Source organism: Spea bombifrons, chromosome 1, assembly GCF_027358695.1.
Source record: "Spea bombifrons isolate aSpeBom1 chromosome 1, aSpeBom1.2.pri, whole genome shotgun sequence".
Taxonomy (NCBI): Eukaryota; Metazoa; Chordata; class Amphibia; order Anura; family Pelobatidae; genus Spea; species Spea bombifrons.
In genome coordinates, this window is record NC_071087.1 from 76,825,942 (window position 1) to 76,842,160 (window position 16,219).

The window sequence follows — 16,219 nt, forward strand, 5'->3', positions numbered from 1 at the left end:
GAGTTGGACAGGACATGGTGAAGGGTGACTAGGGTGAGCACCTAGGGTTGTGCGACCACATACCAGCGCCCTGACATAGCATAGCAGAACAAAACAGAACCTGGTGATATCCTGCTTTTTCCTTAATACAGTGGCAGTACGACTGGGTAGTGTTCTCTCCTGTGGACAAGATGCTAAAAAGCATAGAAAGGGTTAAGTAATGGAGAACTCCTCCTACGTACCCATAAAAACCAGCTTCCCCTGAACAGCCCCAGTAAGTAATAAGAACACAAAACTGCTTACAAAAAATTATTTATTAGATACAAAGGGAGGGAAATCTGTACTGCCACTATATTAAGGAGTAAATACGGTGAGTAAAAAATTTCCATTTTTCCTGCCATACAGTAGCAGTACGACTGGGATGTAACAATATCCCGTAAAAAGGGGAGGGCAATACATTCCTTAGGAAACAACAGCTTGGAGCACCTTACGCCCAAAATCCGCTGCTGAGGATGAGAAGACTCAACGAACGAATGTATGGAAAGACGACCACGTAGCTGCTCTGCAAATATCCTCTGGTGAAGCGGAAGCCTTCTCAACCCAAGAAGCAGACATGGCCCTGGTTGAGTGGGCCGTGATCGGAGATAACAAAGGTAGGTCAGAGACATGGTAGCCCATGTGAATCGTCTCCGTGATCCATCTTGACAAGGTAGCCTTAGTGGCAGCCTTACCCGCCGAACGACCATACCAAGAAACGAAAAGCTGGTCGGTGGAACGGATGGAGGAAGTCCTAGCAATATATAACTCCAGTGCTCTCTTAACATCCAACATATGCCACTTAGCTTCATCTGTAGAGGAAGGAGATGGAAAAAATGATGGAAGCACCAAGGGCTGATTAATAGTGGACTTTGACAAAACCTTCGGAAGAAAGGAGGGCTGTAGGTGGAGCACAACTTTATCCTGATGGAAGATGGTAAACTTGTTTGAGGATGAAAGGGCTTGGATTTCACCTACACGTTTGGCGGAAGTAATCGCCACTAAGAACACAGTCTTTAATGAGAGGAGTTTCAACGACACTTCTTCCAGGTTCAAATGGAGCAGAGCATAGGGCGTTAAGAACTACGGTAAGATCCCAGGACGGGAAGTAAGTTCTTCTCGGAGGACGTTGAATTGTAATGGCCTTAAAAAAACGTCTAACCAGTACATGAGAAAAATGACTTAGAGCCGATATCTGACCCTTTAGAGTCGAGACACTAAGGCCCGTAGAAAAACCATCTTTTAAAAACATCAAAATGGAGCTGACGGAAGGAGGATAAACCGAAGTAGAGCCCCTGACAGATCGTAACAGCAAGTTAGAAAGATCCTCCGTAACACCCTGATCACGTAGAATCATCCTTGCAGTAGCCAGGCCGTCAACTTGAACATCTGAAGATGATCTGGAGGAAGATTGCCGCCATCCAACAATTGATCTGAGGGAGGTAGTTCCCAAAACATTAGACTCAGTTGACTTAGGAGGGAGAACCAACTGCAGTTCGGCCAGTATGGGATAATGGCTAATACCCGAGCCCTGTCCGAACGAATCTTCTGGAGGACACAGGGAATTAACGCGACAGGCGGAAAAACGTATGCCAGATGGAAGTTCCACTTGATGGACAGGCCGTCCAGGAAGTCAGGCGAATCCTGCCTGTTGATTGAGGCAAAAATTGGTACCTTCCTGTTTCGCCTGGAGGCCATCAGATCTATATCTGGAAGGCCAAATCTTGACACCAGGGAGGTGAAGGTTCTTTCGGTCAAGGGCCACTCTGCTTGAGACCATTTTAGCCTGCTTAGATCGTCTGCAATGCAATTGTCGCAGCCTCTTATGTGGGTAGCCGATAAGTCTTCCAGATGAAGCTGGGCCCAACTCATTATGGTCGAACAAAGAACTTGTAGGTTCCTTACTCGTGTACCCCCTTTTTTGTTTACATACGCGACTGTAGTAGTGTTGTCTGACTGAATCTTCACGGAACATCCTTCCAATTGGGGCCTGAAGGCTACTAGTTGTAACGATTATGGTGAGGTAGGACCCCAGATGGCAGCGTTAGCCAGGCCAAACAGGAACCAGAAAGTCAGAGAACCAACCGGGTCAGACAGGTAATCAGGATAAGCCAAATCAGAATCCAGAGACGAGGTCAAACAAGCCGAATCAAATACCAGACGAACAGGAATCAGGAGCCAAATCAGGAGACAGGAACGAAGTCAGCAAGCCGGGTCAAACGAAGAAATAGTCACAGCAACTCGTACAGGAAAACCACAGAATACACCAACCAAGGGTGAACCAGAAGAGGAAGTCCAGGTTTAAATAGGGACAGGTGGAGGTGTGTCCTGCATTAAGGAGGTCACCCGAGGCTATAAGAACACGTTATGTATGTAACGTGTAATATTACTTTTTGGCCACACGGTGGCGCTGTGCTACCTGTTTGCCGCGTGGTCGGCCACGCGGTGAAGACGCCGACCGGGTAGCGGTGGTACTAGCTGCCCGGGAAGCCGGCTGAGGAGGCAGCGTCGCGGGACCAGCCACGGCGCGGGACCGGAGAGGCAGGTAAGTCCTTACACTAGTGCTTGAAGAACCGCTTTTAGTTCCCGGTAGTTGGATGAACAAAGAGAATCTTCCGGAGACCAGATTCCTTGCCTGAAGTGATAACTTAAATGGGCGCCCCAACCGATCCCGGAAGCATACGTGGTAAGAGTTATCCAGTTGCGAGGACGAAAAGAAAGGCCTTCTGAAAGATGAGAAGAGGTCCTCCACCAAGAAAGTTGGGATAAGACCTGACTTGAGATAGTTATGTCCCGGTCTAGGTCATCCTCTCGCCTGGACCAACCCCGAAGAATATCCCACTGAAGGGGACGTAGTTGAGATCTTGCCCACCTGACTGCTGGGATGGAAGCTGTCAGTAGACCTAAGACGCTCATGGCCTTCCTGATAGAGCAAGTCGGATGTAATTGAAGCGATCTGACTTTTCTCATGATATTCCTGATTTTTTCGGAAGGAAGAAATATACGTTGGGAAATAGAATCCACCTCTAGGCCTAGGAATTGGATCCTGGTGGAAGGTCTGAGGTTGGATTTGATGCAGTTGATAATCCAGCCGTGCATTTCCAGCAATCGCATTGTGGTGACTAGATCCGCCCGGAGCTCCCTTCCAGGTAAGGAACGATGGAAATCCCTTTTTCTCTTAGAGAAGCCATAAAGGGACACAAAATCTTTGTGAAGATCCTTTAGGCCAACGACAGACCGAACGGAAGAGCCTTGAACTGGAAATGATGAATCTTTCCCTTTATACGTATTGCAAACCTGAGAAACTTTCTGGAAATCTCCGCAATTGGGACGTGAAGGTAAGCGTCCTTCAGGTCCAAAGTAGCCATGACGTCTCCCTTCTGAAGAAGGTGGGCGACTGAAGAAATGTTCTCCATACGAAAGTGGAGATACTGGATGCAGCTGTTGACTCTTTTTAGATCCAAAACGGGTCGAAAGGATCCGTCCGGCTTTGGGACTAGAAGAGTCTGGAATAGACTCTTTGGAAGAGTTGAGAAATCGGAACTCTCTCTATAACCCCTTTTGATAGGAGAGATAGGCTCGTCGAATGTAGAGCAACATTTTTCACCGAGGAAGGATTTGAAGAGATCAGGAATTGACTTCTGGGAAGGGAGAAGAAACCAATCCTGTACCCCTCTGAAACGATTTTACGAATCCAACTGTTGCGTGTAGTCTGTTCCCAAATATGCTTGAACTGCTGCAGCCTTCCTCCCACTTTGTCAAAACTTTCTTTTCTCTTGTTTTTTGGGATGGTCCTGGAACTCTCTCTCCGTAGAAATTCCGAAAATTCTGCGATTTGGAAGACGTCTGGAAAGGCCAGGTTGTTTTGTACGGATATCTCCTATTCCATCTCGGACGTCTATCCTGAGGAAGAGCCCTCTTGGTCTCCGACATTTGTTTGAGTAAATCTTCCAATGGTGCTCCGAACAATTTACTCCCCTCAAAAGGTAAGTCACATAGAGATGCTTTGGAGGCTGAATCCGCCGTCCAGGATCTCAACCATAAGGCTCTACAAGCTACAGACGATAACCCCATATTCTTAGTGGATATCTTCACCAACTCTTGAGAGGAATCTGTAAGAAAACTGTTGGATAATCGCAAATTTTTTAGTAGTCTGGAGATTTCGGAATCTTGATCATCCGGTAAACAGTCTTCCAGGGCCTGTATCTAACAACTCTGTGCTCTAGCAACTGCTGTACTAGCCACTGCCGCTCTGCATTGCGCACCTGCTGCCTGAAATAAGCGCCGACAAGAAGTCTCGACTCTTCTATCCATTGAGTCCTTCAGACCTGAGACACCTCCAATGGGAATGGTTGTCTTTTTTGACAGCTGGGCTATGTGGACGTCCACCTTGGGGGGTTCATCCCAATGCTCTTCACTTTGAAGCCGGAATAGATGCTTAAAATGCCTGGAGAGAAAAGCCCTCTTCCCTGGGTATTTCCATTCTCTTTCCATTAGCTGTTTCAACTTGGGAAGTATAGGAAAACCCTTGATTTTATCCAGCTCTTTGTCTGATAACATGCGAGTCACCTCCTTAGTGAATCTGCGAAGCTCCTGGGGAGGAAAAACCGCTTCGTCCTCAGAACTGAACGAGGTAGAGGAGTCAGAAGATTGTGAAATTTCCCCTGATGAGAGATCTGATCTGGAGGAAGTCCAAAATGTCCTGATGAAAGTCTGTAATAAACAAGACTGAAACGTTGACTTGAAAACCGAAGTTGTTTGTGTGGTTATTTGGAAAGTCCCTGGAGTGCCAGTAACTATTTTTGGACTTTATAATATGTATATATATATATTTTTATATATACCGTATTGGCTCGGATATAGGCCGCCCCCGTATATAGGCCGCACCCTAAAAGTTTGGTGCTTTTTTAAAGAAAAAGTTTTTTTCTTTAAAAAAGCACCAAAAAAACATGCTGCCACTCTGCCCCCCCCCGAGATATGCTGCCACTGTCCTCCCTCCCCGAGCTATGCTACCACTGTCCTCCCTCCCCGAGATATGCTACCACTGTCCTCCCTCCCCGAGATATGCTACCACTGTCCTCCTCTGCCCCCCCCGACTTACCTGAGCAGACTCCCGTGTGTCTTGCGGGGCCGGCAGGGGACATCTACGCAATACGCGTATACAACTTCCGGAAGTCACCCGGGAGTCTGCTCCGGTAAGTCCGGGGGGGGGTGCAGAGGTAAAACGCATCCGCACGATGCGCTTAGACAACCTCCCGTGCCGGCACCCCCTCCCCGTGGGAAGTGCTGGCAGGGGAGGCTGTCAGAGTATCAGACAGTAGGATACAGGTCCCCTGCACCGCTGCGGGGGATCTGTATCCTAACCCCGCTGCCTGCCCGGCGCCCGGGACTGCATGTCCCGGGCGTCGGGCGCTAGACCCCGAATCTAGGCCGCTCCCCCACTTTAAAGACTTAAAGTGGGGGAAAAAAGTGCGGCCTATATTCGAGCCAATACGGTATATATATATATATATATATATATCTTCTGGAGGAAGAGAATATTGAAGGAAAAGATAAAATAATCTTACCTCCAAATCCTCAGAACCGTGGGGGGGGGCTGGTGACACAGTATCCTGTGCTGAGAAATGCCCATGCAGACAGACAGGAACGAAAAACCACCTTTATAGGTTTGAATTTGGCGCCCTCCAGAAGATCCGATTTGAGTAGCGCGATCAGATCTTCGGTGGAACGCAACGCCATCCGGGCGTGCGCTCCACCTACAGCGCATGCTCCTCTGTCAGCCACGATGAAAAGAACTCCGACACAACCCTCCGTAACGTCCATCGTTACGGAGGGGACCCTGCTCTGCTCACCACCCAGGGAGCAATCGGAGGCTGCAAACCCCCAGGCAACAACCCGTGTGCCTCACCAGACTTCAAATCTTCGGGGGAAATTCCCCAGCACAGCATCAAGTCCATCCCGTACAGGACAAGAAGAAAACTGGGGCTGTTCAGGGGAAGCCGGTTTTTATGGGTAAGTAGGAGGAGTTCTCCATTACTTAACCCTTTCTATGCTTTTTAGCATCTTGTCCACAGGAGAGAACACTACCCAGTCGTACTGCCACTGTATGGCAGGAAAATATAGTTATAGCAGAAACAGAAGCAAGCAAGGGGGACAGAGTGTGCAAGGGGGACAGAGTGTGCAAGGGGGACAGAGTGTTCAAGGGGGACAGAGTGAGCAACAGGGAGACCGAGCAAGAAGCATAGCAAGACAAGACATACATGGTACAGGACACAACAAAGGACAGGGAACAAGGAACACAACTGATGGAGTGATGAGCCGAGATCCTCAGTTGCTTCTCCTTTAAGCAAGGATAGGATATCTTAAACTGGGACATGGGGAGAGGAGAGAGGAACCGAAATCCTCAGATGATTTAAGGAAAAGAGGGCAAAGGCACATAAAAGACTGAAACACAAATACTGGACTAGCCTAGGACTATATGATAACAATTGGTGATCTAGTCACATCTTATGGCCATAGTATTTTTAGCCCACCACTACGCCAAAGCACTCCAATATTCGGTGGGGCCTAGCACTAAACCCTGCCTACTTAATTACTAATAAGCTGAAACTAAACATTACATTTAAACAGAGAACAGAGAAGGACATACCTTTAGACTGCAGACTGAAACAAACATAACAAATGGGTGTGGCACACCTTTTAATGGAAACAGATGTTGACGCTAAGAGCAGGACAGGAACAAAGTACCAGAAATGGCAGAGCACAAGGAAATCCAGGAATGGATTACAGCAAAGGGGGAACTGTAGCGAGACAGGGGAACTGTAGTGAGACAGGGAAACTGTAGCGAGACAGGGAAAACCAGAGATATGCAGCTCCGCAGCCTGGATGGGGAGTGACATCCCTGTTAAAATGCCAGGTTCTTGTGAGTTTAAAGAATGAGACCAAGACAAATCATGTCAGAACATTTTCCACCTTTAATGTGACCTATAACGTGAACAATTCAATGGCAAAACAAGCAGAAACCTTTGAGGGAAGGGGGATAATTAAAACAAACTAACAATAACCTGGTTGCATAAGTGTGCACACCCTCTTATAACTGTGTTCAGAATTAACCAATCACCTCCATTTTATTTTGATCTTTTTTTCACATGTATACTCCAAATTACAGTGTGCCAGAAGCTGTGAGGCGTGTCAAGGTGTTGTCAGGCATATTGTAACCAGGCTTTTTGTGGCATTGGCGCAGTAAAGGGTTATTTCTGGCAACTCGACCATGCAGCTCATTCAAGTATTGTCGTATGGTGCTCCTTGAAACAACCTGTATTTCTCCTAAGGTTACCTGTAGGTTTTTCTTTGTATCCCGAGAATTCTTCTGGCAGTTGTGGCTGAAATCTTTCTTGGTCTACCTGACCTTGGCTTGGTATCAAGAGATCCCCAAATTTTCAACTTTTTAATAAGTGATTGAACAGTACTCACAGGCATTTCAAGGCTTTGGATATCTTTTTCCATCTTTATAAAAGTTCCATTACCTTGTTATGCAGGTCATTTGACAGTTCTTTTCAGTATCTAGCCTGCCCAGTGCATCCACGTGAGAGCTAATAAACTTGTTGACTACTTATACACAGACACTAATTGCAATTTATAAAGGCACAGGTATGGGAAACTGTATATATATATATATATATATATATATATAATATCAATTAGTCATAACATTATGACCACTGACAGGTTAAGTGAATAATACTGATAATCTTGTTACCATGGCACCCGTCAGTAGGTGGGATATATTATGCAGCAAGTTAACATTTCGTCCTCAAAGTTGATGTGTTAGGAGCAGAAAAAATGGCCAAGTTTAAGGATCTGAGCGACTTTGAGAAGGACTAAATTGTGATGGCTAGTCGACTGGGTCAGATCGTCTTCAAAATTGCAGCTCTTGTAGGGTGTTCCTGGTCTGCAGTGGTCAGTACCTATCAAAAGTTGTCTAAGGAAGGAAAAGCTGCAGTATCATGGGCAGCCATGGCTCATTGATGCATGTGGGGGGCAAAGGCTGGCCTGTTAAGTCAAACCAACAGATGAGCTGCTGTAGCCCAAACGGCTAAAAAAGTGAATGCTGGTTCTGATAGAAAGGTGTCAGAACACACAGTACATTGTAGTTTGTTGCGTATGGAGCTATTCAGGGTGCCCATGCTGACTCCTGTCCACTGCCGAAAGCGTCTTCAATGGGCACATGAACATAAGAACTGGACCCCACAGAGCAATGGAAGAAGGTGGCCTGGTGTGATGGATCACGTTTTCTTTTACATCAAATGGATGGCTGGACATGTCTGCATCTCTTACTTGGAGAACACATGGCACCAGGATGCATCCATGGAGCCCCCACCTCGCAATTTACAGGACTTAAAGGATCTGCTGCTAACATCTTGGTGCCAGATACCAAAGCACACCTTCAGAGGTCTAGGGGAGTCCAGTCCACGATGGGTCAGGGACGTTTTGGCGACAATACTAGGCAGGTGGACATAATGTTACGGCAGATCGGTGAATATTACACAGCACCAAGCTTTAGACAACACAAAGAAACCAAGAGGTGGTAAATAAAAAAAGACAAAAAAAATCATTATTTGTACCATTGTTTATTTTAGTTTTAACAAAGGTTTCAGTAAGTATATCTGCACTTACCAGATACAAAAATTACATCCATATAATATACATACCTAGCATAAAGCATAGTAAAAGCTTATAAAACTTAGAAAAACAATAAAATATTGACTACCATTTACAATGGAACGTATAATTGATACAACTGGTCTCCATCAAACACACCAGTAGCAGAAGGCTATTGTGTCTTGTTTTTTCAGTGTATATTAGAAGCTTTAAACATATTATGATCAAATGTTTATTAATGCCTTTTCTTAAACCCCATTCCCCTGGTCCAGAATATACCCTACATCTAGAAAAAAACACACCTACTTTCAGTTAAAACTTTGGCAAGAAAACAGAAACACACTTCAGTTTAATATTTAATTTATATACATGTGCATGAAAGGACAGTAGAAAAAATATATATAATTATATTTGACAAAGTGTCTTTTATACATTTAAATACTGGTCAAGAGGCATTTTGCACTGAATAAAAATGGGGAAGTGGGGGAACATAAGTATGTTACTGTTTCATAGTATATTTTACTGCATATAATTCTGGGATATCATTCTTTAACCATTGTTGCAAAAGTGGATTCCTTTCCTCATTGATAAAGAAGTATGATTGGTTTTAACCACATTTATGTCTGTCTTATGCCTTGTGGCAAATAAACCCTATATAAGGTAAATATGACATAAGGTAAAAATGTATTACTTAAAGGGAAAAATAATTAACAAGCAAGAAAGGCTGCTGTTTAAAGTAAGATGTCCTATGGAATTTTGTATACCTGATCACATGCATTGAAACAGGGATTTTCAATTAATACAAGTTTAAAAAACAAAAAACAGGGGCATTCAGAATTCAGAATAATCTGGATGGTGGTGTACAGGAAAACATTGGTATTCATTACATTGGTTTAATAGCTTCCCTGTGTCACAAAATTTGGCTTTCTGATCTACAAGAAAATGTAAGCTATGGGTAAAATGTAACATTTTTCCTATATAAAGCTTATTTTGTGGATAATTACAGCTTCCTTCTTGGAAAGTGCACACAAGAGTAAATGTAATGATATTCTGCACCAAGCTGGAAAAACAGCTCAAATGTTTTATTGGATTTTAACCTGAACCAAAATAAGAATTCCGTCCAGCTAAAACGAGACTATTTGAAAGAGGAGCTTTAAATATGAGGGGTGCAGCAATATACTAATTGGTTTTAGGATGTATCAGCATTAGATTGGGAACTTTCAGTTTTTAAGAGACCACATTTGGTGACCAAAACAGAGAATCATTCCATGATTTTAGCTCTTTTTTGGCAATTTTTTCACAGTTACAAAAATGGTCATAAGAAATAATATAGCAAAAAAAATCTACAGACAGCAGCCAAGTCAGTTCTATTTTCTGTTCTGAATCTTGTAATTAAGGGATATATTATTGTGATCCAAGTCTTTATTGGGTTGGCCAAGAAAAATATATGATCTGTACGGCTTCATTATCTGTGGATAAAGAAATAAACAGGAATGGTGAGACTGCATAAAAGGCTGATCGCATCTCATGCTTTCATGAAAAAGACAGACATCACAATTGATCAGTCAGAACCTATATCTAATGTGGTCAGTCCATTAAGGTATGTGCCCATGGGATAGTGTGCTGTATTTGGTCACAGGGCGACCTACAAGCCTTTCCTATATAGTTTGAAGTACATCCTATAAGCTGAGAGTCTAAATGGCATATTTTTCATGTTTTTGAATGCCACATTTATGAAGGATAAAAAAGACATCTCAGAGACAGTATGTGCCCACCATCTATTCCTGGTTGCAAAAGGATAGTTACCATTCGAGAGTTTCCAACGCTTTTCCTTTTTTGGCTTCTTCTGCTGAGCTTGCAGCTGTTGTGAATTCGATGGCCATCTCCATGCCATCCTCATTTTCAGCAGTGTATGGATCAACATCATATTCATAAGAATAATAAGATACATCTGACTGGTGAGCAGGGACTTTTTCCTCTACAACAGAGAAGCAGGATTAAGCAAGCACTAAAGCCGACGATCTGAAATTTCACTACCTCATAACTCTTTCCTATAGCACCACTTGTTTCATCAAGTATGCCCCCATGTAGAGTGGTAAGTTAATGAACCTGCTGATATTTCATCTGCTGAGATTTAACTATGCATCATGTAAAGAATAACTTTACTATATTGTTGAATTTGTATTTGCCCTAGAAGGCATTTTCCTTCCATAAATATGGTTGATATTCCCTGAAGTGGAGATTTTGTGAACATGAGCAATCACTTTTTTGCAAAACCCTTGGGATGTTTACAGGGAACATACTTAAAACTGCAGTGGAAAGTAATTTATATTAAATCTAAATCTAGGATGATTTGCATTGATGCATTTTTTTTAGTGCATTTTACCCGTTTTCGGTGCTTCCTCTTCTTTAACCACTGGAATGCCTGTTTCAACTTCAGTTAATTCATCTTCTGCACATAAGCAAATATACAGTAAATAACTAGAAAAATATATATAACAATTTATTTTAAACATGACAACAGCTGATTTATTACCCATGGTACACTGAGACATGGCCACACGCTCAATTCTTGTATTATTTCTGCAGGCTGCCACTTCCATCTGGCACTGGTTTTGATAAATATTGCCGTCTGACCCACACACAGGATCTCCATCATATCCACAATCTCTGTAGCACATGCAGCGTTCAAAGTGATCCTGGTCCGGACAGGAAAATCCTCCACTGCAAGAACCAGAGGGGGCAAAGCCTGGAAAGGCAAAGAATATTGCTTGTAACGCCTGCATTATGAATCATCACCACAGTGAAGTTAAAGAAAGGAATGGTCCACATTCTAGCCCACAAAGGAGTAAAAAACAGGTGGAGACAGGATTGGTTTGTCATTCCTACCTGTCCATTGGTTCATGGAGCTCTCCACCTCATTACACATTGTCCCATCGCATAGCTCCCGAGATAGTGGGCTGTTCTCACTAGCATTATAGAATCTGGTGGCTTCGAATGCTGCGTGTGGTTCAAAGGAAAAATGGAATGAGTTTGGAACATAAATTAACAGCCTCACATTATGGCTGCATCAACAAAACTTTGAGTTACAGGTCACAGTGGCCATATAATTGTCCCGCTGCATGTTAAATATTTTATTCTTGGGCATACTTACTTGGTTCATAGTAGTCATAAATTTTGATGGGAACTGGTGCAGTTTTTCCCACAATATATTCCCTGAATGCATGAAACCGTACACAGGTCATGCACTGACTGGGTATCTGCAAGAATAATTGCATACATCTATGTTCAATCTGTACAGGCACTTATGGAGTGAAAACATCCTGAAAAACCTAAAATAATTGCTCAACCAGTGTTTACCCTTTACAACTGAGGGGTAAGTACAAACAGTGACAGTTTCTTCTTTGGGTGCTGTAGCTTCACAGGAATCCCGTTTGCTAGTGCATTGGCATACACAATTCAAAAACTTAAAAAAAGGTACCAAGCATTCCTTAGATCTTATTTTGAATTGTAAACATAAGGAAAAAATGCACAACATTTTTGGAGCTATATGTCTCTTTTCTCAGTGTGTTAACCTGGGTTTCTACAAGACGATAGTCAGGCTCTCGCCTAGGCTACCTAGGCCTAGAATTCATGGTTGGGGGTTAAAAGCCCCGGGTCGCTTTACTAGGAATCAATGGTCCTATTGGGTAGGGACCCCTATAAATATACTCAGGTCTTAAGGGTCATAAACACTCCTTGAAGTACAGGAATGTTGGTACAGAGCAAATTAGTTCCAGATGGCCCAGTTTTAACAACAATTTAAGCTAATTTTTATGACACTAGGGGGCATTTCACAAACAGTCTTGATGGTCACATAACCATACCTGGGAACTTCTGGGCTCCGGCTACCCGGAGCCTTCCCTTGCTGGACAGGGCCAGGACTGCACACTGACGTCAGGGGCGGTCCCACCAACGTCAGTGGGATTCCGTGCTGATGTCAGTGTAAGTTCCCGCTTAAGTCGGGGGTGTTCCCGATGGTGTCAATGGGAGTTCCAGATGATGTCAGTGGGAGTTACCGCTGACGGCAGCGGAAAACACCCCCATTTAAAGTGAAAATGGGCGGGGAGCAGGGGATGTCAAGCTGGTAATCTCCGGGTCAAACACGGAGAGTTCCCAGGTATGCACATAACAGCTTGTTAGTACGGGACAAATTGAAAAGAAAATAAGAAAGGTGTTTCACTAGATGCAACTTTTGCATCTCCAAGATGAACAAACACTCATTCACTCCAAAAGAAAATTATTATTATAAAGTGATTATATGAAAATATGCAGTGCAAACATTCAACTTCTGTAAACAAGGTAGGGGCATTTTCAGAAAAAACTCACCTCATCAAAGTAGAACAAGACTTTTCTTCCATCGACTTCATAACGTTTTAATCCGATCTGCTTGTTCATAAGTAACTGAAAGACAACAAAATGCTTAATGGTGTGTATATGCATACCCTGCTATAATGACCTTCATTTTAAGGACACTCACAAGTAAGTGCTTCACTTTAAGAACATTTTTATTTTACATACATGCCTCATCCATGTGTATGTTAAAGTGGGGTATGTAACAAACCAGACTCCATTCCACCCTGCCGCACAAGCAAAGGGGCAGTTATGTTACAGTGCAATGTCATTTAAGTCCAACAAACTGGCTCTTGGCTTTTAGTCACAAGTCAAATTATTTAGAAGGACCCCATCTCAAATACTGGTGATGAAAAGGACAAATACACATAAACATGTTTATATACAATTTTTGTTAGTGTTCATTTGTTCCTAAAGAGGACAAAAAACAGCAGGAAAGACTTCTAAGACTTATGAAATATTTCCAGAACCGTTACATTTATAACATATTTTGCAATGCAGTTTATTGCACAGCTAATTGGGTCTGTATAGTAAGCAAACAGACTGGCTGGTTTGGAACAAATCACATAGGAAAACAACATGTAAGTAATTTAAAGGGCTATGGAAGTAGGCCCCATAGACTGTTAATGAGGTCAATAAACCTGAATTCCTTTCCCCGCTGAGAACCCCACACATTTCCCAGATATATCTACCGGACAGAGAGGGCTCCGTCTGGGCTGTGGAATGCCCAGGACGCCTTGTGCCACAGGAAGCTGGAGACAGCAAGCTGCTCCTTAACCACACCACCTTCACCGGGCTGTATGCCTGCTCTCTGGTGCCAGATCCAATTATTATGTCCACATGTTAAAAACACTAAGGCAACATCCCACTGGGATTTTTTTTTTAATAAGGATTGTTTTCATCTACATTCTCTTTGTACAAAGCAGCAAACTATATGTCTCTGAGCTCTACATAGAAGAGCTCCTAAAACAGCGTGAGGTTCATTTCAGCTTAGGCCTTTGAGTGCCTGTGATCAGGATACATTTTTTTGTCTTATCTTCACACAAATACGGTACTTTAGTGGTGCTTATTGACAGCTTAAGCAGGTCATCTTGTATCATGGGGCAAGAAAGAAGATTTTGCACCATGGCTGGAAATTACATGTCTGTGTAAATGTGCATTCTTCAATGGTAGGGTTGTCATTAAACTGTCCATTTAAAAGTTAATCCCATACATGCCTTGCTTGTCTCTTATGTATTGCGAATTTGCCACCCTAATCTTTCCAAAATGCACATTAAACTGCTTATGCTAAAAATACTGCACAGGTGGCTGTGAGGAGAGATCACTGGCTCCCTCTACTATATATAACATAGGCTTTAAAATGGTTTCTCATCTGAAGCTTTATATTTAGAAAAGCCTTAAGGATATCCTCAATGTATTAACCTCTACTTTTTTTTTGTTGGGAAGGTGTTCCACCCCCTGAGCGAAGTAAAACCACCTTGCATTACATCTACAGCTGCATACTGTCATTTTAAAGTTCTTTAGGTTTGTTCTTCGTGTTCTAACATCTGTCCTCTGTCCTCTATTGGCATTTACTTCCTTCTTTTACTGCTGAATCCATTATATATGTAAATGTTTATATCACATCCCATCTCTCTCTCTTCTCTGCTCTAAGCTATACTTCACGGTCACATAGAAGATACCTGTCTCAATTACGAAAATATATTGGTGGTATATTAGCAATCTACATAAAACCTACAATACAAAATGTGTCTGACAAATCCAAACCCACTGAAACAACGCATACATTACCACATTTGGTTTTGTTTTCCAGTCTACCCCAACATACAGTAATGATATAATATAATCATTATAATTATTAGGTTTTTTAAAAAGTCCTACTTTTTCACAACTTGCAATTTGTATATTAGCTTCAACTGTGCAAGTTGCAAATTGCAAAGCCACCATTCAGGGAAAGATCATATGAATGCCGTATTGGCCCGATTATAGGCCGCAAGAAGCTCTGGCGGAAGTGGGGAGCAGCAGCACAGGTTGTCTACGTGCTGGAGAGAACTTCCGCTGGGGCTTCTATGGTGGAGCACCAGGGGGTCTGGGGGTGCATTGGTAAGTTGGGGGGGCAGTGGCATATCAGGGGAGCAGAGTGGCATATCTGGGGGGCAGAGTGGCATATCCATAAGTAAGGTGCATTATGAATTAACGGGGGGACCTTAAACGGCTATTGGTTTTCCAAATTTCTGTTTGTATATAACATATGCTAACTACATAATAGATACCAAAAATTTTTAAATACATGTATTCCTGTTCATTGGATAAAATACTGTTTTACCATTCCACATGTGAATTTTGTCTTTAAAAATAGCACCAAACTTTAAGGGTGCCGCCTATAATCGGGTGCAGCCTATAATTGAGCCAATACGGTATATAGCAATATTCTTTCAACATAATGGCAGAGGTGTTTGTTATATATCAAGAAGACGCTGAAATACTATGTTTGCATAATTTCTTATGTTGGAAGAGGTGCTGTTCATCCAGTTGGATGGCATTGTGCATACCACCAAAATGGCAATTTAAGTAGTTCATCACAGGAACCGTGAAACATTACCTGCTCTAAGCTTACAATATCTGCTCGGAAGCCTGATAACAGGGAGAATTCAAGCACGGCCATGTTAGAAGCACCTGTGTGAAGCCACCTAGGAAAACAAAAATAATATTGTTACCCATGGCCAGATCTATGTCTATGCAAAGGTTTTTCTGGTCTACATCTACTGCGCTTTTTATACATATGCCAACCTCAGTGGTACACAGGAGAAAATGTTACATAGTTCAGGATTATTCATGTAGTGTATGCCAACTATAAACTTTAGATTATAAAAGTTGTCTACTCTCTAAGGCAGGCATGTCCAAACTTTTTTCGAAGAGTGCCAGATTTGATGAGGTGAACATGTGCGAGGGCCGACCATTTTGCCTGACATTTTCTGAACCATTAAAATGAAATGCAAATTAACTATTTTATGCAACGTTTATTGAAAACGGCATACCACATCTATCCCTTTCTCACTCTCCTTTTTCAGCAACCGCTCAGCACCCCTTGGGCCCCCCTGACTGGCAGAACTCCAGGGCCCGGTCGCAGTCGCGACCCCGGTAGTTCCGC

General features: G+C 43.0%; 1 protein-coding gene and 1 long non-coding RNA gene across 3 annotated transcripts in view; both read right to left on the reverse strand.

Moving 5' to 3' along the window:
* Positions 1–10,062: 10,062 nt before the first annotated feature.
* Positions 10,063–10,940, reverse strand: LOC128491872 (uncharacterized). The gene is made up of 2 exons (XR_008354044.1): positions 10,483–10,940; positions 10,063–10,145 (listed from the first exon to the last, which is right to left on the reverse strand). It is a non-coding gene; the product is annotated as an uncharacterized LOC128491872 (long non-coding RNA).
* Positions 10,941–11,039: 99 nt separating this feature from the next.
* Positions 11,040–16,219, reverse strand: part of CPAMD8 (C3 and PZP like alpha-2-macroglobulin domain containing 8) — a 57,654-nt gene continuing 52,474 nt past the window's right edge. Inside the window, exons 36-41 of one of the 2 annotated variants that reach the window (XM_053464231.1) lie at positions 15,671–15,758; positions 13,045–13,119; positions 11,831–11,936; positions 11,566–11,676; positions 11,213–11,425; positions 11,040–11,125 (exon numbers count right to left, since the gene is read on the reverse strand). In XM_053464231.1, coding sequence (XP_053320206.1) covers positions 11,049–11,125; positions 11,213–11,425; positions 11,566–11,676; positions 11,831–11,936; positions 13,045–13,119; positions 15,671–15,758 — 670 coding nt within the window. In that variant the 3' untranslated portion in view covers positions 11,040–11,048. Of the gene's footprint in view, positions 11,129–11,212; positions 11,426–11,565; positions 11,677–11,830; positions 11,937–13,044; positions 13,120–15,670; positions 15,759–16,219 lie in introns of both variants that reach the window. The other variant, XM_053464223.1, reaches the window with a different exon arrangement.